This window comes from Vicia villosa, linkage group LG5, assembly GCF_029867415.1.
Source record: "Vicia villosa cultivar HV-30 ecotype Madison, WI linkage group LG5, Vvil1.0, whole genome shotgun sequence".
Taxonomy (NCBI): Eukaryota; Viridiplantae; Streptophyta; class Magnoliopsida; order Fabales; family Fabaceae; genus Vicia; species Vicia villosa.
This window is the reverse complement of record NC_081184.1, coordinates 26,726,676-26,750,686: the sequence shown is the minus strand read 5'-3', so window position 1 is coordinate 26,750,686 and position 24,011 is coordinate 26,726,676. Positions and strand designations below refer to the sequence as shown.

The 24,011-nt window shown below is 33.0% G+C and overlaps 1 protein-coding gene across 1 annotated transcript; it reads right to left on the bottom strand.

Annotated features, from left to right (window-relative positions):
- Nucleotides 1–6,328: 6,328 nt before the first annotated feature.
- Nucleotides 6,329–8,758, bottom strand: LOC131601486 (UDP-glucuronate 4-epimerase 3). The gene has a single exon (XM_058873316.1). The coding sequence runs from the start codon at nt 8,148–8,150 to the stop codon at nt 6,828–6,830; it is 1,323 nt and encodes a 440-aa protein (XP_058729299.1). The 5' UTR covers nt 8,151–8,758; the 3' UTR covers nt 6,329–6,827.
- Between the last annotated feature and the right edge of the window lie 15,253 nt (nt 8,759–24,011).

Below are 24,011 nucleotides of genomic sequence, written 5' to 3'. Positions count from 1 at the left end.
CTGAAAATACTAATATGATAAATCCAATCCAAATAATATATACAAACCGAAAATAATAATAATACTGTGCGAAAGATACAATCCGAATATCAAAAAATAAATAAACCCGACCACTACTGGGTGTGCCTAACCCTCTCACCCTGGGCCCTCCTCTGCCGCCTGTACCTCGCCGCACGGCCCGCATCAGTGACGATCATCTCCATCACGGCGACTGCCTCTGGACCGCCCTGATGAACGACACCTCGATCCAACGCGTCCCGTCCAAGCATCTCTATCCGCTGGCAAATCGGCATGAGATCAATGGCGTGGTCATCCTCGGCCTGCTGGTTCTCCAGGATCTCCTCATGTGCTGACCTAGGAGCGCCGGGAACGTCGGGTCTCAGCAGAGGATGGGACACCCGGTAGAACCATGTGACGTACCCCTCCTCACTGTGCCAGTCCTGTATGACCCGAGTGAGACGGTACTCCTGCGGTACCACATGCTGCTGCCACTCCGCCCATATGGCAGTGAGCTGCACTCGGGTCACTCTGTCGGGAGCAGCCTCAAAGGGTGACCTGGGTATCCGCTGCACGAATCCGAACTGACGCATGCACCGCTCAGGGAGATACCGGACCATGATGCCGGTCCCGCATGCCAACCAGCCTGAATATAAAGCAATGCCGTCAAAGGGGACAATCTGAGCGTAGTCGGCGAACGGCCTCCAGGTGACGTCGCCGTGCATCGTGTGGTCCAATACAAACGGTATGGTCCCACCACATCGTTCCCCCTCTGGAGAGCGTATCTGGAGGCCCTGGGCATGGCGTTAACGTACGCAGGATCGATGTGGAAGCCGTGGATGCGGGAGAAGTAGGAGATGATCCAGCTCTGAAACACAAACACGATAATGTATTAAAAAAAATACGAAACATAAATAAATAAATAAATACGATAATGTGTTAAAATAAAACGTACCGTAAGTAGTGTGCAGGATCCGACCAACTGCCTCGTCCTCCAGTTGGAGGCCTCATTCAGCTTCTGGTAGAGGTATGCCAGAGTAGCTGCCCCCCAGTTCCACTGGTGAACGGTATCCAGGTCCATGAAGTAGCGGAGGTAGGTCACGTCGACCTGGCACTCTTGTCCACAAAGCATGCAGCGCCTACCACATGCATGTACCAGCACCGGAGAGCGCAGCCGCGGTGATAGTGTGTGAACAGCTCGTCACCCGCATCCTCGGATTCGGCCGCCGACACCAAGTGGTGCTCGAAATAGGCGCTCAGTGTGGTGAACCGGATATGAGGCCCAGAAGTCGTGGCGCACTCAAAGTGAGCAACCTCGTGCTCCATGCCCAAATAGAGCGTCATCCACTCAATGGCCACGACCCTCTGGATCTTGGAGTGGTGCAACAGCGGCCCCCTAATCGGCAGGTGGAGAAGACACTGCACGTCATGCAAGGTGATCGTCATCTCCCCAACCGGCAAGTGGAAAGAGGACGTCTCCTTGTGCCAGCGCTCCACAAATGGCCCCTGCATGCCGGTGCTGATGGTGGTGTACCCCGTCATGCAGAGCCCTGAACCTCGCACATGGTCGTTAAACCACTCAGCTGCTGGTTTAAACAGACTGAAAATCTTGCGGGCGTGGTTGACCATTTTCAGCGGCTCTCTCTCCTGTTACAAAAAAAACAAATAAGCGACATATATTAAATAAGCGACATATATTAAATAAGCGACAAATAAACGGTTAAATTATAAAAAATGGTGACAAATAAACGGTTAAATTAAAAAAAATACCTCTCCCTCCCAGATCCGCCGAGCGACGTGATCGTGGTAGTGAATCAGCACGGAAGTGTCAAAGGGCCCTCCCGGATAGCCGTCCTCCTGCTCATCCTCCTCCCCGGCTGGAGGGTCAACATCCGGTACACCCTCCGGCTCGTGGTATGGCACTGACACCTCCTCCTCCTGCTGCTGCTCCTCCTCCTCTCAGAAGATACCCGAGCCAGCCGACTCCTAGATCCAGATGAAGAGGTACCCTCTCCCACGTCCTCGGGTACTCGCACACGGCGTCCCCGGCCACGCCCCCGTCCCTGTGTCGACGCCAGCTGCGCCGCCGCCCGCTCGGGTCTAGCCGACGCAGTATGGGTCTCCCTACCCTGTCTGATGCGTGCTGGTTGGTTGCATGACATGTTCCTGTAAACAATCGAAATCGATTAATATGCGAGACAAAATAAAAAACAAAAAAAAAGCACTTCTGATACTGTTTCGGAAGTTCATTTCCGAAAACTGGGATGGAGGTGTTTTCGGAAATGAACATCCGAAACACCCCTGCGCAGAGCTTCTCTGCAACCTCCAATGGCAGACCCAAAAAACCTACACCAAAACTATTTTTATGCCTACTAAACATCCTAATATCAGTACTAACCTATCTTAATGTGATTTTTACAGTTTCTAAACACCTTAATAGAGTTTATTCAAATAGATCTAAAACTTGAAAAAACAATGATAAACTTACCAATTAGTGTTTGATGATGAGTTTGATTGAGATTGGAAGAAGACTTGGGCAATCTCTTTGATCTTACACTTGCTTTTTGCAAAAAATTTGAAGAGGGGTTGTGTTTTGATTTGAATTAGGGTAAAATGTTTGGGGAGGGGGAGTGTTTTGATAAATCTGCAAAACGCGCAGTATTTCGGAAGTTCATTTTCGAAATGCTGTTTTCGGAAATGAACTTCCGAAATAAGACAATTTTTTCAAAAAAAAAGACGTTTTCGGAGATGCATCTCCGAAACCACCTTTTTCCTTGCATTTCGGAAGTTCATTTTCGAAGTCAGGGGTAGTATGGAGTTTTCACCAGAGGTGGACTAGAAGATAGGGAGGTTGGCAAAGAAATTTTTTAAATTTTTGGTACAAAATAGTAGATTTTGAAATTTCTTAAAAATTTTGTATCGTTTCAAAATTTTTAAATAAATCACCGAAAATTTCGTTGATATAAATTTTTTTCATTATGATACCAAAATTTTTATTGGAAAATGTGTTTTTTAGAAAGAATATTTTTTATATTACAAAAAATTGGGGATGTCAGATATAATTTTTGAAGCTGGCATGTTAAATCTTCTACAATATTTAAATAATTTTATTTTTACCATACTATAATTCAATTGTTGCATTCACTAAATTAGTTAATATGTTGAATTTCTACGATTAAATCTTGTAAAAAAGCTAAGTTTCTGTAAACAGCCAAACAGGAATTTTATTTCATTAGGAAAGAAAAGAAAGAAAACCAAAATGAGAAACAAAAGAACTTGTGTAATAAATATTTCTTGACTTGCAAAATTCAATTCAATTCAATTTCACTAGCTTGGAAATATCATGTACAATTATTTGCTGGTGCTGTATGCAGAAACCAGAAATAATTCAATCACTACCCTCTATGAAAACAAAACTATAAAATGAAAATAATTATTTTTCGTATTAATTAAAACAACATTAATAATTATTTACAACTGGATAGTCCAATTTCATTAAAAAGAACATTAATTTACTTATAATAAATAGTATTTTTCTTTTTAAATTAAATTATACCATAACAAAAACAAGTTAGAAAATTTCATAATTTAGTTTTAACCAACCATACACTTCACAAGTTCCAATTCATAATTCTTTTTCCTTTTTTTCTTTTAACTTTTTTGCAGAAGCTATTATTGGTTATAACTTAAATGTTGATGAATTCCTTTTAAACTTTGTGTGGATTGTTATGCAAGAAATTTCACCCAATTGGCAATTTTGATTTTAAACACTTTTCAATCTTCAACTTCAATCATATAAACAAAAAAACACATTCATAAATGCATTGAAAAACTTTCTATCAAGCGACCTATTTGCATGTTTCATGTTTCATAGAAACTCAATCAAACTCTGACCCCCTTTCAAGAGTAGTACATAGTAAGAGGACATGTCAAATCATTGATCATTGATTGAATAATAACTTCATGAAACAATGGAAAAATGTTTTTCGCACCGACGTACATATATACTGATATAGATTTCAACTATTCAGAATGTGAACTATGTCATCGCAATCTAATGACTTTGAAGGTTTGATTTTGCGCTTCAATTGCTAATTCAAATAGCAATTATGTGCACATCTCTTTATTTTAACCCTAAGTGTCTTTGATCGAAAATCAAGAATTAATCTCTCAATAGATAACCCTAAGTATCTTCGATCGAAAAACCAAAAATTAATCTTCCAATAGACTAAGGCTCTGTTTGGTAAAGCTAACTGGTAGCTGGTGACATGTAGCTGGTAGCTGATATCTAGTAGCTAGTGACTGATAGCTGATAAGTTAAATTGATTGTTTGATAAATTAGCTGTTACACTAACTCATAAATACAAAATGACACAAAAGAACATTCTTATTAAAAAATTTGTGATTTATTTATCTTATCATATTATATTATTATATTATTAAAATAATTTATATTTGATAAAAATAAATATATTAATACAAACTTACAAAGCAATTTTAATATATGTGAAAAATTTAAGAAACATCAAAATATTTTAAATTTGTATATAAATTATATAAATAAATTTAACGAAATATATGAAATTTAAATTCAGTTAAATTAATCAAAATTAATGATAAAAATAAATTTATTATTTAATATTATACCATAATAATATAACAAAAATTTTAATTTTCTTCATCTCAATTAATCTCATTGATTCTTCGATTACGTTTCACTAACTTGAGAATTATCAACACTATTTCAAAATATATTGTATACTTTAGATGTTATTAAAAACATTAAAGATTAAAAAAAATATTAAACGTTGAATCATAATATATATCGAAGGGTAAAAGTAGATTTTTGTTAAAATAATAAGGGTATAAATGGAAGAAAAAGTCACAAGTTAAAAGCTACAAGCTCAAAAACTACTTCAAATAGCTTTTCAAACAAAAAGACAAAAGCTAGTCAAAAAACTAAAAGCTAAGAACAGTTACCAAACAGAACATATGACCTGAAAAGCTAAAAGCTCTTTTTATGGCCTTACCAAAGAGACTCTAGTGACTCTACATGTATGTTTGTTTTTCAATTGGATAAAACACCACCACATTTTCATCTCAATGTTACAATGTGCAGCTTTCTCTAACACCACAATCAAATGGCCTTGAAATGCCGCAGATCCAAACATCGACTGAGTGTTTTTTTTTTTTTTTTGGCATTTAAGCCTTCAAACTCACGTCCGGCTGCGCTAGCATGGAAAAAGTAATCAGCTAACGCTAAATCAAACATAAACTAAGATGATGCAAAATCTTACATCTTTATTATATTATGGAAAATGCTAACAGTACCCTTAAGGCATTTTTTAAGTGATTAAAGTGGTAAGTTTTTATTAAAATGTGTGTATTTAATGCATTGAAATAATATTGGAAATTATAATGTTAACTTTTATAAAGAATATTTTTCTTATTTAGTATATTTAAAGAGTGTCCTCAAGACATTGGTTAGCAAAAATCTTATATTATTTATTTCGATGAAGAAACACCTCTTATCTTCTGTATCAATAATTTTAGCACTTTACTATCATTATATGTTACTCTCATAAAAATGTATATATGTTGAAAGGATGTTTTGCAGCAGTTGAATCCATAATGTGCACATGGTCGTGTTAGGCACGGCATTGGCCACTATATCACATGTATATCATAATAAAGCTTCACCACTTCCAAAATGGTTGGTTGAATATTTATTATTAAAAATATATCAACACATAACACTTATTAAACTAGTATCACATGTAATCAAGGTGCATGCATATGTTCAACTATCACTATACCTTGCTCAGAAGAATTGTAGCAGATTCAGAAAATGAATGTGACATCAACTTGTTCATTCAGAAACCTATAACAACAGTTAACCTGTCTGTCAAATTCATGAAAAGATTGATAACTTTTTCTGTCACATTTTGAACTTGAGTTTGAGTCATGCATGTAGTTTTTGATGGAGAGTTGTGTAAAATTGAGTTTTCTTAATCTAGCAACACTTCCCAAAAACATCTATTTGCTTAATCAATACATAACTTAATTTGCTTAGTTTACAATCAATTTATATCCTAATCTAACTCAGATCACATATGGGAAAAAGTAATTGATAACATGCAAGTTCCAAATATAGTAACTCAATCTATCATATTCATCACTACCAAAACAACAACTATTCGAATCGGTTCTTTCACACCAGAGGAAAGGGCGTGTTTGCCGTCTGGTGTGAAAGAACCGATTCAAAAATGTTAATAGCGAAACAGAAAGAACTAGAGCTATCTATGCGCGGAAGTAATAATACAAGAGTCCATTTATAGATGAAAAATTACATATGCAAATAAAATACATGTCTTATTGATTCAATCAGTTCGAAAACTGGAAATCAAACTATTGTATGATGATTTTACTCATTTTCCTTAACAAATTATACACTGCCACGATGAATCAGCATATGCGCTATCGTCGTTCATGAATGCTACATTTCTAAAACTACAACAATTACATTGAGAGGAGAGAAAAAAAGAAAGAATAAAAGAGAATATGAGATGATGTATCTTGTTTTCTTTGACACTGGAAAATAGGGTGCCCGGGCGAATAATCTCGAGTCTCTCCACCAACAACAAAACTTTCGCAGTGCAGGTTACAAGAGGTTCCTTCGTAAAAAAGGCGCGGCTTTGACAAAGTGTATGAAACATGGTGATTCGAGCAACACAGGCAGATAAAATGCTAACGGAAGAACAATCACAAGAATCGTAATGAACAAGAATTCATAGATCCTATATAAAAAAAAGAATCCATCATCATCATCATCACTCGACGGCTTTCTTCCCACCGGAATAGTAATTCATGTACCACCTCACGAATTTCTTCAAACCGGTCTGAAGATCTGTCACCGGCTTATAACCGAGCTCTCCCTGCGCGTAGCTAATATTCGCATGAGTAAACTGGACGTCCCCGTTCCTCGGCAACTTCATAATATTCCTCTTCGCCTTAGTCTTCAACAGCCTCTCCAAAATACTCACGAGATCGGAAACAGGAACGGGCGAAGTATTCCCCAAATTGAAAACCCTCAACTGAGCCGGCGCCCTCTTCTTCCCGCCACTTCCGGTACTCTTCTCGGCAGTATCCAAAGCACCTAAACACCCTCTCACGATATCATCTATATAAGTAAAATCCCTTGCAACAGTCCCATGATTCGCTCCCTCGAAAATGGAAATTGTCTTCCCCTTCAAAATATCTCTAGTGAAAAAGAAGTAAGCCATATCAGGTCTACCCCAAGGACCGTAAACAGTGAAAAACCGCAATCCGGTTAACGAAAGACCGTATATATGATTATAAGTATGCGCGATTTCTTCGCCGGCTTTCTTAGTAGCAGCATACAAACTAGCAGGTTGATCTGTTCTATCCTTCTCAGAAAAAGGCACCTTAGTATTCAATCCATAAACAGAACTAGAACTAGCCCAAACAATTGAAGGTTGAGGGTTAACAGTTTTACAAACTTCAAGCAAATTAACAAAACCAGCAATGTTACTATGAACATAAGAACCAGGATTCTCCATAGCATACCTCACACCAGCTTGAGCAGCCAAATGCATGACATGAGTAAAAGGAACAACCTCAAAAAGCTTCCTTAACAAAGCAGCATCATTGATATCACCTTCCACAATGTAAACACCGGTTCTCTCCAAAAGAGCTTGCCTTGCACGCTTCAAAGAAGGGTCATAATAGTCATTGAAGTTATCAATCCCCAGAACACCGTCTCCGCGGCGCTTCAGCGCCGCGGAGACATGTGTTCCGACGAAACCAGCGGCTCCGGTCACAAGAACGGAGAACCCGTTTCTGGACCGGACCCTCGCGGAGGAACGGACGCGTTTCTCCCAAACCGGACCACCCCAGTTGGAAGGACTTCTCAGAGACCGCCGAGAGGGATCCGCCGGAATAGAAGATGTCGCCGGAGATCGGAAAAAGAAGATCAAGATTGCAGCTGAGAAAACAAAGGTCCAAAGAGCAAGCTTCGCCGGAGAAGTGTGCCACCGTACACGGTTGAAGTAAGAAGCTTTCTCCATCTTGAACTTCCCCGGCGTCGACGGAGCACTGTTGTCGGCGTGCGACATTTGCTTCAGCTGAGACATTTTCTCATAAAAATGTCAGATTTTGGAAGGAAAAACCGTAGGTAAATGATTGGTAGCACCCAGAGAGATAGAGAGAAAAATTTCAGATTTTGAAAGGAACCCAAGATTTCTCTTCCTTGATAACTTCAAATCTCGATGCCGATTGAAAGTTCTGAATTCGTTCTCTGGTTTCCCCCAAATCTGTGTTTCTCAGAAATTTCAAATTAGGGTTTCTTTTTATGAAAATTCTATGGTGTTTGTGTTTGTGAGATTGAGGAGAGTGATGAGAAGAACCAAAATTAAAAACTATAAGGAAAATGAAAATAAAAAAATGTTTTTTTTTTTAAATTTTATTTTGGAGTTGGTGAGTTGGCTTTTCTTTTTCCTTTTTGATTTTTTAAAATAATTTTTTAGGGTTTTTTTCTTTATTGGGAATCTTGTTTCTTGTAGGAATAGGTTAGAGGTGGTGGTGGGCACACTTTTGTTTTTCAATAGTTTCACGGATTAAAAAAAAAGTGATTCCAAGAACAAAATTGAATTAAGAATAGAAGAAGTTGAATGTTCTTTGAGAACATGTGAATCAAGGAGGTGAAAAATAGTATTCAATGAATTAAGATGATTTAGATTTGGGTTTGTGTTGTTAGAGACTTTTCTTTTTTTGCCTCATAGAAAAATCAATAAGTGTCACATTCAAGAAAACCAATACAAGTGGATGGGTAGTAAAAAAGATGTCTATTTTTTTTTCATCTATCTCTTAATATAATGATGATTTTGATTGGTTGGAGATCCTTAAATTTAGGAGTTTTCTTTTTGATTAATATTTTTAATGTAGGAACTCTTTGTTTAAGAATATAGTTGTGTGGAGGAAAGTTCTCTCTTTTTTAATTGGGTTTCAAGCTTTGAGAATTAAGGAACATATAATGGTTGGTTGGTTGAATGTGCAAATGCATTGGATAAAATTTTGAGGCTTTTTTATTTGCTATAAAGGGACTCCTCAAATTTATACCATTAGAAAGCATGTGAGATTCTTAGGAGTTTGAATTTTCATAATCCTAGATTCAATGATTTTGGGGTTACTAATTTATTCAATGAATTTGGAGTCAAATTATAACTTATTTTTACTAATTTTATACTACATATCATGCTATTACTATTTTCTTTTATATCGGTGATCAAATCGTTATAAAACTATTAAAAACTATAATACACATAATTATAAAAATTAAAATTCAAACTTTAGTACGATGTCTAACCTAATAATATCAGTTTTTTAACCTATAAACATATGTGGAATGTTAAATATCATTACTACTTCTTATAAGAGGTTAATAGATAATGCATCACAAAGTTGACAATTTAGACTAATTACATTAAACATCATAAACACTAGAAGTTGAAATTTGATGACTTGAAATTAAACAAATATGGGTGGATTCAATAAATAGGTTTTTTACTTTCAACAAGAAGCTTAGTTATTTTGGAAGAAAATTAATTGCACGTCTATGGTTTCAAATAATTGTGTTGCTTATAAATTATTATTACTACATGCATTACTTATAATCAAAGTAAACTATGGGCAAAGTGTGTTTGATACCTTGACGCAACTTTTTCATCAAGTGACTTCTTGGTTTTCCAAATTACATTGAATTCAATTACGTCAATGGATCATTTTAAAATCTCAAACCAAATAGTACTAGCACCCATTATAGAATTAAAAAGCCTTTTATTTGACTTATCTCTTTTTGGAAGTTAAAATTCATTTTGAAGATTTCCATTAAACAATTAAAACAAATCTATTGAAATTTTTTATTTTGCTATTGGAGTTAACAACGGAAAATCTAAATAAGATGAAAATCTAAATTGAAGCACAAGATGAAAAAAAATAAGATGAAAATCTAAATTGAAGCACAAGATGAAAAAAAATAAGATGAAAGAATCGTACATTATAATTAATTTTCTATCTCAAAATGTAAAAATTAAATTTTGTTACAAATGCAATTATCAGTGAGTTTATATACTAACACCCAAATATATAGTTGCTAACTAGATTAAATTCAAATGCAAACTAAAGTCTAATGTAAATGGAACTAAAGCTATCTTGAATTTGGATTACATTTCAACACCATTCCTTAATCCATATTTATGTTTAAAGATCAACAACACAAATTTCATCCCTCAAATTGATGAAGCGTTCGGTCTTGATAGCTTTTGTTAGCATATATGCAAGTTGCTTTTGAGTGCTACGGTGAACAACTTCAAGCACTCCATTCTGAACTTGATTAAGCAAAAAATAATACTTAGTATCTATATGCTTGCTTCTCCCATGCAACACTGAGTTCTTGGCAAGGTTTATTGCTGAGTTGTTATCAATCATCAACCTGTCTGGTTTGCTCACCTTGAACTTGAGTTCTTGCAGCAAATTCATCCTCCAAACAACTTGACAAGATGACAAAGCTCGAACAATGTATTCAGCTTCACAGGTTGAGAATGCAACCACTGGTTGCTTCTTGGAACACCAAGAAATTTGAGCACCAATAAACATGTAACATGTAATGCTTCTACTATCAACTTTTTCTTCACACCAGTCAGAGTCTGAATAGAAAATTAGCTCCTAGCATCTGACTCTTCAGATGGAAACAAAACTTCATGCTTCAGAGTTCCCATTACATACCTGAGGATTCTGACTGCAACTTGGTAATATGACCACTTTGGTTTACTCGTAAATCTACTCATCATACCAAATGCATAACATATGTCAAGGCTGATATTACACAAATATTTCAGAGAGCCAACCAACAGTTTGATTGTTGTAGCATCTACATTCTGACCATCTGGACAGATTTTAGCTTATGGGTTGTTTATGCAGGTGTGACAGCAGACTTACTATTCATCAGATCAAACCTCTTCAGCAACTCAAGTTCATACTTCAGATGATGCATAATGATTCCCTTTTCAGAGCGTAGAAACTTCATCCTAAAAAAATATATCATATTTCCAAGACCAGTCATATCAAACGCACTCATCAACGCCTTATTGAACTTGTTTATCTCAGAAATACAACTTCTTGTTAGCAATATGCATCTACATAAAGACACATCAGAATCACATTGCCATAAGAGGTATGTCTCACATACAAGCCATACTCCATGTCGCATTTTCTAAATCCCTGATGCTTGAAAAATTAATCAACTTCCAAATTGCGAGCTCTTGGAGCTTGTTTAAGTCCATACAAATATTTATGCAACTTGTACACCATCCCTTCTCTATTTTCTATCATAAATCCAAGAGGCTATAACACATAGACTTCTTCTTGCAATGGACCATTCAGAAAAGTAGATATTATATCTAAATCTATCAGGGGCCAACTCCTATTTGAAACTATAGCAATTACTAGTCTGATTCTTGCAATGGACCAAATTTTTGTACAAAAATTTAAGAGGTTCCCCGCTTACCATGACTTATTTGTCCCTTCATATAAATTGAGAACTCGTTTAAAAAAGGCGGGTCGTATTATTCTCACATAACCATTGTAAGTATTAAGTCATACCACTACTTCAACCTTATGAATTCTCAAATAAATGACTAAGTTAAGTAAAATTATATCACATACTAGTTTAAAGTTTAAACAATATTGCATTATGACATAGATATGATTATAGGATAATCATAGTATGAATGCTTAATCTTCACTTATATGAGTTCTTTAACTTCAATGAGATGACAAGTCAAGATGTGCACATGATTATAGGTAATTCTAGACTACAGAAGAGCCCATGAGTGCCTAAGTAGTAGTAAAAGTCCCTTAATACTAAACCAAGGTTAGTACATGATACTATGGTATTTACCATGGGCTAGTGAGGATTACGGGAAGAACATAATTTTAATTACGAGCGTAATATTACCAGGCCCTGATTCCTTCAAATGGATATCCTTGGCATGCAACCAGAGAGGATTAAAGGAAGTTCGTAATTTTAATTACATCCATAAAACACCCATTCTCTGCATTCTTTTATACATCTTCCTCCTTGCTTTTCCTACAAGCAAACATGTTCATACCTAAATCAACTCTCATTCCTTGCTTGTCTAGTCCTTCCTAGCATATTACAGATGAACTTAAGTTCATCATCATACAAAATAGCATAATGATTACCATTCACATAAGCAAATCACACAATATAGACATGCATGCATCACATTGAAACATTGAAACTTATGGTTCATGCTATGAGACATGAGATCAGGGAAAAGGGGATAATTCACATTAACCTTGTCTCTGAATAAATAATAGGGGTAGTGGATGGAAGAGATTAAAATAAGTGAATTTGATGCCTCTACTTCTTGCACTTACGGATTGTGGAAATCAGCTCCTTTAAGGATGAGACTCTATTTAAGGCACTCCTTTTTTGTTCCTATCCATGCTTGTGCCACTCAATCTCTTTACCTTGCATACTCTTCTCTCTCTAAAGTTATGAGAATGAAAGTGAGAAATCTCATTTCCTTATTTCTTAAGGGTCTAAATATCCCCTTAGAAAAAGACTCTTTTCGCCCTCGTCTTAACCCTTAATTCCATTTTTATTCTTCAATACTCCTACTCTTAACTAATCTTCATAATTTTATAAAAATTCGTACTTAGTGAAAGTATTAGTTTGTGTGCAATGGAATAAAAGGGCTTAAGCGTGGAAATACAAGGAATATTTAATATTAGTCATTTTAATAATTTAATGTTAATGAATATGAGGTGTTACAACTTCCAGGTTGATTTATGGTTTATGTAATCTCAAAACATGTTTTTTTTTTCTTCATCACTTAAGCTTTAAAGGTATACTTCAACAAATCATTATATTTATGTGTAATGTATGAGTGATCCATCTACTTGAGATATGTGATTCCCTATATTTTACTTAATGTCTTCTTTATCATGATATGTTTTGTTGATCTTTTCTCTAGTGTGTAGCTTCTATAGATCATGGTTCCACAATCTCCGATTTCTTTGGTTTATTGTGCTATCATTATAAAACATGATCACAATGTCCAGTAATTTAGTCAAACTACATTTTAACTAAGTTTAAAGTCTTAACAACTATGAAATGCCCTAGTAGACTTGAAAAGGATTCGATTTAATAATATTTAGTTTTTTTTCATATTCTTCTAACTAGTTATTGGTTAAGGGGAGCTCACATTTTATTTATAGCAAGTCTTGCTGATTTTGAATGACATAGAATATATAAATTGTTTCTTAGCCAAAAACACAAGCAAACAAATTTAGGGTAATGTGAATTCCCCTTTATCTGATAAAGGTTAGTTGAATCAAATATGAGAAATACAAATTTTTATCAAGTCTGCAAGGGATCATAAAATAGTTATGAATATATTAGAAACAATCAAAATTGAGTGAAACTTAAAATTTTGACATTGTACCTGTGTTCCATGTTTATAGAACCACTAGACAAATTGACTATTTATGCGCATTCTTATTCTAAGGGAAATATGTGAAAGTAGTGAAAAAATAAAAAAAATGGGAGTTCAATTTGGTTTAATAGCTTTTTCTATATATTGTTTAAAAATTAGTTTGATAAAATAAAAGAAAATAAAAAAATTATGCGTTAATATCTTGAGTCAAAAAGTTATTTGGTGTGAGATTTTCCGAAACTTCATCTTTTACCTCAAACTCTAAAACATCATTGATGAGTATCAGTGTTTCTTAACTTTAGGAAAGTATGAGTTCTTATTGTGATGTGATTCATTAGATGTTCTAATGTTTTTGTGAATTTTTTTCAAATAGAAAAGTCGGGTTTGTTTTTTATGGTGATTGAACTCCATTGAAAAAATTAGAAGTCTTCTACGAGAGGTTTTGGAGTTTCTAGTATATATTAGTAGTTCAAGAATCATACAAGGGAATCTCGGTAGAATCAAATGAAGATTGTTGTGGAACATGATCTTAGAGTGCATGAATATTTGGGAAGGTGTATGTATTCAAGACCGTGGATCTTGGAGTTTTTTGCAGCCTTGTGAGCTGCGTGCAGTTGAGGGAAAATTAAGAAATATAACAGTATAACTTAGTAGTTAATTCTTAGTATTTTAGCTTTAATCTATGATTATAATATGTAAAAAATGAAAGTGTATTAATTTTCTATAATGGAATACTATAATAATTTCTGATGGTTTAGCATCAGAGCCTGAATTTAGTGCAAGTGACGACGACGCGCCAAATCAGTATAAATTGAAATTCTGGTTTTCAGATATCCGATGTCATAAGAAATATCGAGACATTGATCTCTGAACAACATGCAATGGACAAATATCCGTGATTTAAAACAATGCTAGAAAGTAATTGAACAAACATAATTGTTAACCCAGTTCGGTGTACAACAACACCTACTCTGAGGGCTATCAAGCCAGGAAGGAAATCCATTATTAGCAGTATCAATTCAAAGCTAAATAAACTCTAGTTTATAACTTCTCACTTAATCCTACCTAGTGCAACTTCTACCTAAGATCTTCTTAGATAAGAGAAACCACTCTCACTTTCAATCACCGCAGTGATGTCTCACAATAAAAATCCCTGTTACTGATATTGACGGCCTTTGACCTTAATCTTCAATTACAAGAAACACTATATTAAGAACCTCTGAATCAAGAATACTTGATCTTGCTTAAAAGCTTTGATCAAGAACAATAGCTTGAAACACAAGCAACACACACTTAGAACAATGTATCAACGATACTAAGTGACATACATACATTCAATACTTAACAACTTATGAATGCATGACAGAAATTACAACTCAATGAAAACATCCAACTCTTCTATCAAGATCATATTAGAGAGGCTCACAATTAACACACAAAACCTAACCTATTTTCCGTAAGTTCTACCTTCAATTAGGTTTGCAGTCTTCTATTTAAAGTACGCCTCTGGACTAGATTTGAGCTTCAAAACGCAGGAAGGAGACTGCTGAAAATTTGCACACGATTCTCCACAAAAATAGGTATGCAATCATTAGCTTCCTAAATATTCTTCATATTTAGAAACTATGGGTACATCTTCAAAAACAGATAAAATCTTTTATCCTCAAATTTAGCGCCATATAGGATTTCATAATATTCTTCAAATATTCTGCATCTGTTGAATCTTAAATTGATCAAATTTTCCAGCCCAAACAATTACGATGTTGAGTGACTTTACATAAGACATCTTGTCTGACATGTTGCTTCAGTTGATAGAACATATCTAAACTCAACATGTTTCTTCATAAAATAGGACTTCTTGTTCAACATGTTCTTCTTAGCAAGTTAATAAGTCCTATTTAATATGTTGTTGTCTAATTTGTTTTACTAAAATTAATGTCAATCATAAAATCTGAGAATTAACAATCTCCCTCTTTGTAAATTTTAGCAAAAACAAATTTACATATTTCAATCAGATTTCAGCAACAAAAGCATAAATTAAACAGAAGTATAGCAATACTCCAGCAGTCTTCATGCACTCCTCAATTATAGCACACCTTGTAACCTTTAGCAACCTAGTCTTCATATGAAGGTTATCAAGACATAACTTTTGGCATCTTTGTACATCACTCCAGACACCTCTACTTAATTCAGCACCACGATTTAACAACCTCAAGAAAGGAGTAGAAAGTCATGAAGTCATTTGGTGTACACGAGGAAGAAGATAACTGACATCCCCTCAATGCAGGAACCAAATCTTGCCACTGATATAATTATCTAATTTTTCCTACTGATGAATAATTTTTGTCGAGGGCATAAGTGACCCATCAAAGATAGAGGTTTGCTTAGTGAATGGTTTACAATCATCCTTCCCTTTGAGATAATTAGTCTTTGCAAGGGAGTTAGACCATGATACCACTTGTTTGACAAATGGCTCTAAACACAAGAAGTGTAAGAGTGAATTGTGTTGAGAAACAAGTTTGAGTTTTATAAGTCATGCATTGTTTTGAAAAGTGGAAATGAACACTTAATTAGTGAGAGGATTCATACACACATTGTCTCAAGGTTTTGGATGAATATGTAATTTCTATCTCACTTGTTTTAGTGAATCTTTGACCTTTAGCCGAGTCTTTGACACAATATGAATACTTCTCCCTCATGATGACCCATCAAATTGTAAATATAAAAAAAGTTTAAAGTTTTTAAGATAAAAGATTTTAATAAAAAAAATTAAAGATAGATAAAATAAAATCCAAATCCCAATTAAAAGCAAGTTTCTTGCTCTAAACCCAAATGAAAATAAATAATTAAACCCAAAATTTTCCCCAAACAAAATTGGATATCCTTGTCTTGCTCCATTCTCGCATCAGAATCAATTTTTATAAAGTTAAAATAGTATATTTCTTCAAAGAGTTGTTTATTTAACTAAAGTCTATGATAAGAATGTACACGAATTTTAAATCCTTGATAAAACCTCCTAGAATTATAAATTTAGAAAAAACAATCTCCAACATTTGCATATATTTGAATAGAAAGTCGAATATGATAGCTTCAACTAATATCCTAAACATGGGTGAAGATTCAAAGCTAAATATTGTTTTCAATGAAGAAATAATTATCATTTTAATAGCCATAGACACCATCAATCTTATGTTTTTGATATCATCGATCTTATCATTTTTACACTATATATAGAATAGATACATCTCTTTGTAATTTGAGATAAATCACTCCGCGTAATAACTAAATATACACAATAAATATTATAAATATTATTAATTCAATTGTTAATCATTATCATGGCATATACCATTGATATAACCATTCATATTTTATTTAACAAAGTATCAATTCATTTTAAATATTTATAAAACTTTATAGAATGAATCTATTTAATGAGTACTTATAATTTGACATTGAATTCATAAAAAAAAAAAAACATTGTTTATAGTAACTTATCTCAAAGTATTTTTAAGAGTTAAAGGACATTTTTGTTTTTTATTAGTTGAGAGTGAGATAGGTGCATTGAATGGACAACTTGAAGTGCAAACAAACTTGAAAATGAAGGCAAAAGCATCTGGCAAGAATCCTTATGTTCCAATTTATGTTAGGAGCAGAAAAATTCCATGTGCAAAGTACACGTATGGAATAGTGCAAAATAATCAAAAGATGAAGACAAGATATCCTCCATCACTAATATAATAAACACTTTATAATTATGCATAATGGGTCACATTCTAATCGGTGGGTCTTAAATTAAATTCAATCAAGCTTTCTTAAATTTTTGTTTTCGGTCTTATATGACAAAATTATCTTCTTAGATTAAGTGTGTTTGTGTTTGCATGTGTGAGTAGGCCTTTTGATTGATAGATTCTATATATTCAATGCAATTGAACATAAAGAACAATAAAATAAAATAAAATATTAGAGGGGAAAAAATTAAATTTCTTTGATTGGATAAACTCTTTACTTAGAAGAATAAGAATACATTAGAATTTGACCTAACTCATCCTTACAAAAGCGGTTGGTAAGGTGAGGAGTGTGCATTTATATATACTATTTTAATGCTCTATCTCTAATTAATGTGGGACTTTAGAATCTTCCTAATACACCCCCTCACGCTCAACACTTTTTTAGGCTTGGTGCATGGATATTAATGGTGGGCGGCCCATGGCCCGATCGATAGGCTCTGATATCATATTAGAGTTTGACCTAACTCATCCTTACAAAATCGGTTGGTAAAGTGAGGAATGTCCCTCTATATATACTATTTTAATGCTCTATCTCCAAACAACGTGGGACTTTAGGATCTTCCTAATAAAATAGAATGCTAATCCAAAATTTTAATACATTAAATTTATAGGTCTTCTCTCTTGTAAATTTTAATATTTCATTTATATATTTAACCACTCATACTTCACCCTAACAATTATAAATGTAAACCAAAGTTTTGATATCATTGGTTGGAAGAAAATAAACATAAAAAAATAAAGGAAGACAATAACACATGAATAATAATATGTAAAAACTGTTACGATACATAAATACCCTTAATCACCCTAAAGGTTCGATACATCAACACTCTTCAAAGTAAATATTTAACTATGCCTCACAACACTCTAATATAAGAGTACAAGAGAAAAGAAGAAAAAAGTCAAATACAAACTTAAAGTACTTGTAGTGCTATATTTGTGAGGGTCCCAAAGAGAAGCGACACTAGGGTCCTCGTCCTCGCCTAGTAAAGCATTGCTCGAACGTTACCTTTACAAAGTATAAGGTCTCACCTTTATGATAGATGGTGTGTATAATAGTTGGTCGGTCAACCGTCTCCTCAGTTAAGGGGGAACATTACCACTTTATAGGGTTTACTAAACCTTAGGTCCAAGAGCCTCTATAAGTATCTAACTCTTTAGAGAGGGTGGACAGATCATAACTTAACCATTATATCACATAATACAGAGTCTCTCACCTCACAAGCTGGTCTCTTATACCACCATAATCATCACCATAAAGGGCCTCTCGTCACCGTCGCGGACTAGCCCTAACCACCTTAATTGTTATGAACCTACTAAGGTATCTAAGTATCCCTTATCATTGTAGGGATACCATGCACACTTATAATTTTTGAACGCTACAATACTTTTGATTGATATATATATTTTAATGAAGAACTTGAGTCTATTATATTGCATTGATCTACCTCTTCCTGTACAAAACTAAGCAAAGTGAGACTATTTTAACATGTATATTTTCAACCAACATCAATAACTCTCACCTTGATTGAAAATAATACATTAACTTCTATTGTCTACATATACAATCATAGTTCAAAATAACTATCATATGTCTTTATAAAAAATATAGTTACTTGAAGGTACATCCTTCCAAGAATTTTCACAATGTCTTCATTGACAATCATTCTTCAAAAAGCATCATACTCCACTAGAAGAATAGTATACTTCACTTGAAGTTAACACATTCCCACAATTTTCATATGTTAATCATACTGAAAAATTTATGAAGCAGCTTCCATGTTAGAAAGAAGTTCTTCAACCACCGACTTAATCTCACAATACATTTTGCATTATTTTCAATCAATACACATGTGTTAATCCTTTAGAAATAGCTCTTCCTTTTCCATGACTGCGGATACTATAAGAACAAGCTTCTCAATTTTTTAAAAATATCATCATTTCCTAAAGCGAGAAAGATATTGCTAACATTTAACTGGTAACTCTTGTTGACGCTACTCAATTAAGATGCTAGATTCTTTACATGTCAAATCTCTCTCAATTCCCAATATCTCAGATACATTTTCAACATAGTTTGATGAAGTATTATCCTCACTCTCAATACTTCTTTCTTTAGAAATAATTTTACTAGAAACTTCTTCAAAACTCTAAGCTTCCTTTTGATATATCAAAACAAGTTTAATATGTTTGTAGAAAGATGGAAGAGACCATATGAGTCTCAAAGTTTTATCTACGTCATCAATCTTGACTAAAATATTTTTTGATTCATAAACAATACAATTGAGAACACTTAGATGATCAAATACCTTTGTATTTTCATCCATACACAAACTATGAAACTGCTCATTTAACAACAACTGATTTGAAACAACTTTTTCTTGACATATAGAACTTCAAATTTCTCCTAAAGCTCTTTGGATACGACAATACCAAAACATTCACAAGAATATTCATAGTCATAGACATGTGAATTGTACTCAAATCTCTAAAATTTAGTTCCTGTTAATTCTCGTTGGCCATGAAAGAAATGTTTCATTTCAACGTCTTATGTAATCCTAATGGTATCAACATATATTTGACTTGAATTTTCCACGTTAAAATTGATTCTTCCATCAAATTTATCTAAGTCAAACTTCATTGCACTTGAAAAGTTTGACATTATAGCAAAAAAAAATTCTGTAGACAAAAACTTTACCAAACAACACTAAGAGTATTTTTTTTTATGTGGAGGATCAGATAAAACTTCAACCATAGAGGATACTAAAAAAATTATATCAAATCAAAGCTTTTGACATTATTTGTAGGGGAGTTTGAGAAAGTTTGAAATATGAGAGATATATGTTACATCTCCATCAAAAACTTTAAAGTATTAGATATATGAATCTTCTCTCTTATAAATTTAACATTTCACTCATTCACATGTGAAGTCAAACTTAACTATTCACATTAAAACCAAAAAAAAAAAAAAATTAAATTGTATAGTCATTTACAAAGTGGTTACTACAATATCATGTGAAGAACTCTTCTTTTTGCACAGATATGTGAACAACTTAATCATATTATCTTAATTTAAATAAATATTACAAAAGATTAATTGAAATACAGTCTCAGTGTAAAACCTATTAAGCAATAATTTAAACTTATTTTATTTCAATTTAAATAAATATTACAATCTCTTAAGTTGGAAGTTTTTGACAAGTTAGTTTTTTAAAGCTTTTTAATAATAATTTAATCCTTTTAAGTTTATAAAAGTTTACATTACTAATCTTTTAAACAAATTTGTCGACTGTCGCTAAAGAATTATTGTGTTCGTTGTTTATCCAGTGGTGGATCTTGTGAAATTTTCTTAGGGGTGCCAAAAAAAATTTTTATCAAAACTATTTCAAATAAATCACATAAAATAAAAATTGGTTTTACTTTTAATCTCATCCCCTGGATTAAAGTTCAAGTTCTAGCATGGTCATTTTTTTAAATATAAATATAAAGAAGTTGCCTCAAGGAATTGAACCGAAGATCTATTTGCCAAAATTATACTTCTTACCATTGCATCAAATAGAAACATGTTAATATTTAGCACCTAAGTTAATAACCATATAAAAATGCGAGGGATGCTATGGCACCCACCAGTTTCTTAATAGATTCGCCACTATGTTTATCTTATGTGACATGAATAATGTGTTTAATCTATCATACATCTACAAAACTTGGTCCATGTATCTTAAAAGAAAAAAATACAATGATCAAAACACATAAATCCTTTTAAATTTGAATTTAATTGAAATACATTGAAGGATAGTGTAAAGAAGTTTTACACCGTCACCGTCAGTGAATCACAACCGTTAATTTATTGGAAGTATTTGGTTTTTATTTTAATTTTTTTAAAGTAATATAATTAAATAGTTGTGGTAAATTTTTTTACACTAACAGTACATAACAATTAAACTCTTTAAATTTTATTTAAAAAGTTAAATTCTTGACATATATTCATCAATCAATCAATGTTAGTCCAATCATATATTTAGTGTCTGAAACGCTTTAAATAAAATTTTTCATCTCGATATTCAATACGGTATTTGTAAAATAAAATCAAATAACTCAAACTTTCTATTAAAATATTTTCATTCAATTCTTCTTCAAATTAAAAATATAAGTTTAATAATTCTAATTAATATATTAAATATTACACACAAATAAATAATAAAAATAATAAATTTAAGTTAATAATTAATTAAATAATTAATAATCTTTTAAATAATAGTTTTCCCATAATAAATACAACAAGTATATTAACTCACTATCAAATATTTATCAAATAAATAAAATATTATATATGCATTAATAGAATAAATAAGACAAAATTATAGTTTTTTTTCATTTATTTTAGTCAATTCACAAAATTAGTTACTCAATTTTATTTTATTTTATTTTTTGAAATCCCTAATTTCCAAGTCAAAAACATAATTGTTTCTTAGATTTCAATAGGTTTAAGATGGAATATCATTTTTCAAGTAGATTTTCGCAATGGGCTTGTTGTCAAATCTAATTACCATCTTCTTCGATTTGGCTTTCATAAATATTTTATTTTCTTATCTATTTTCCGTTTTTATTTATTTATTTTATTAAATCCCCAACACTAAGAAACCTCGATCCATGCTGCCACTTTCAATTACATGTCATTCTTTTTACAATTTTTGTTTTATTATTTATTAGTTTTTTCAAATTATATTAGGTTAAAAAAATAAAATGACATGTAAAATGAGATGATCCAAATGACATTGTCCACATCACTTAATATGTACCACCTATTAAAAAATATTACACTTATATTTTTTTTATATCAGTAATGAAATTGAAGGATTAAAACTTTTTAAAAATAAACTAAAGATATTGATTTTATAAATAAATAAAATGACAGATCAAAATTGTAATTTAGTCAATAAATAATTATCATATATTCTTTTATTATTTAATTTATTTTTTATAGAACAAAATTGTAATTTAGCCGATAATTATTTTCATATGTTATCATATATTCTTTTATTATTCAACTTATTTTTATTTATCCTTACCTATGGATCAAATACACCTAAAGAATATTGCTTATTTTTATACTATCAGCCAAACTTTCTCCATTTGGATACTCAAGTAACAAAAAAGCTGTTTCTCTTAAGTGAATTATGTAAATTTTCCAAACAAGCACTAATACTATCTAAAAAATAATTTGACTTTTAAAAAAGTGAAACAATACTTACAACAAATTCATAAAAACAATTAAACAAATGTCCCAATCACTATAATTTAACATCTATTGATAGCACATGTCAAGAGTCCATGTCAAGAGTCCTACATCGGGGCTTAAACCTGTGCTTATAAGTGGGGACAATCCTCACCCTATTTTAATATTTTTTAACATGATATCAAGAGTTTCGTTTAAGATCCGGTGAGTCACCTATTATAATTTCCACTATCGAACCATCCACCATTTATTTCCACGCTCCAGTTGTCTAGTCTTGGGCATACAGGGGTGTATTAAGAGTCCCACATCAGATAATATATGACCTAAACATGTACTTATAAGTGGGAGGAATCCTCACCCTACTAACCGATTTTGTAAGATTGAGTTAGACCGACCACATTTCTTAATAGCACAATATCATCATATTAATTAATCACTATCAAAATATTAATTAATCACTATCAAAGAAGAAGGCAAAAACACATAAAGAAGAAACATACAATTAAAAGCAAAAAGAAAAAGGTAGTGGTGTTACTCTCTAATAATTCATTAATATTCTCTTTCCCTCTTTTTAGGTAAGGGACAAAAAATAGTATCCCTCATGAACACTCTTTGCATGTGCAATGTGAATATGTGAGATTTATTGATAGAGAAAGATACATGTTCATTAAGGTTGCCTTTCTTTTAATCCATGTTTCATCATTGAAAATGATTTATTGGGATTGATTTAAGATGGACTTTTGCATATTTTATTATCAAATCATAATGTTGATTGTAAAATATTTAGTGCTCCTTCACATGTGTCTATTAAAAATGCCCATACTTTAGTGCAGCTAAAGTGGTGCCAACGTAGTTTATATTTTGATATTTTAATTTGGATATGATTTATCAAGTTTGAAATGTAGGTCATCCAATTGATTTGATGATTGGGTGGCAAAACGGCCCCGCTCGCGGGGAAAACCCTTTTTACCCGCATTTTTTCGCGGGGCGAGACAAGGTTTTAGGCCCGTTTCCTTTAATGTGCCCGTCCCACCTATCCTGTTTTTTTTGCGGGCATGAACTTTTTCATACAATTTTATTATTTTTAGGCCTAAAAGGTTCAATGCCCGCGGGTTTTCTCCGTCCCGTCCTCACTTTTTGCAGGGCGGGACAAAGTTTTAAAACCGCACTCTCAAATATGTCCGCCCTACTCTGTCCAATTTTTTCGCGGGCTTTTACGGGATGGACCTAAATGGGACGGACATGCCTGTTTGCCACCCCTAATTTAGATTGTGTGAATGTGAGTGTGACTTTTGCTGAATGCCGTATGAAAAACAAGTTCTTTTTTCCAGAATTTAGACCATAGAAACCATAGAAAATGGGATGACCAAGTAACTTGTTATTCAATACAGGATTATGTAATTAAATAACTTAAAAGGACTTCCAAATATGATGGTTATAGTGTCA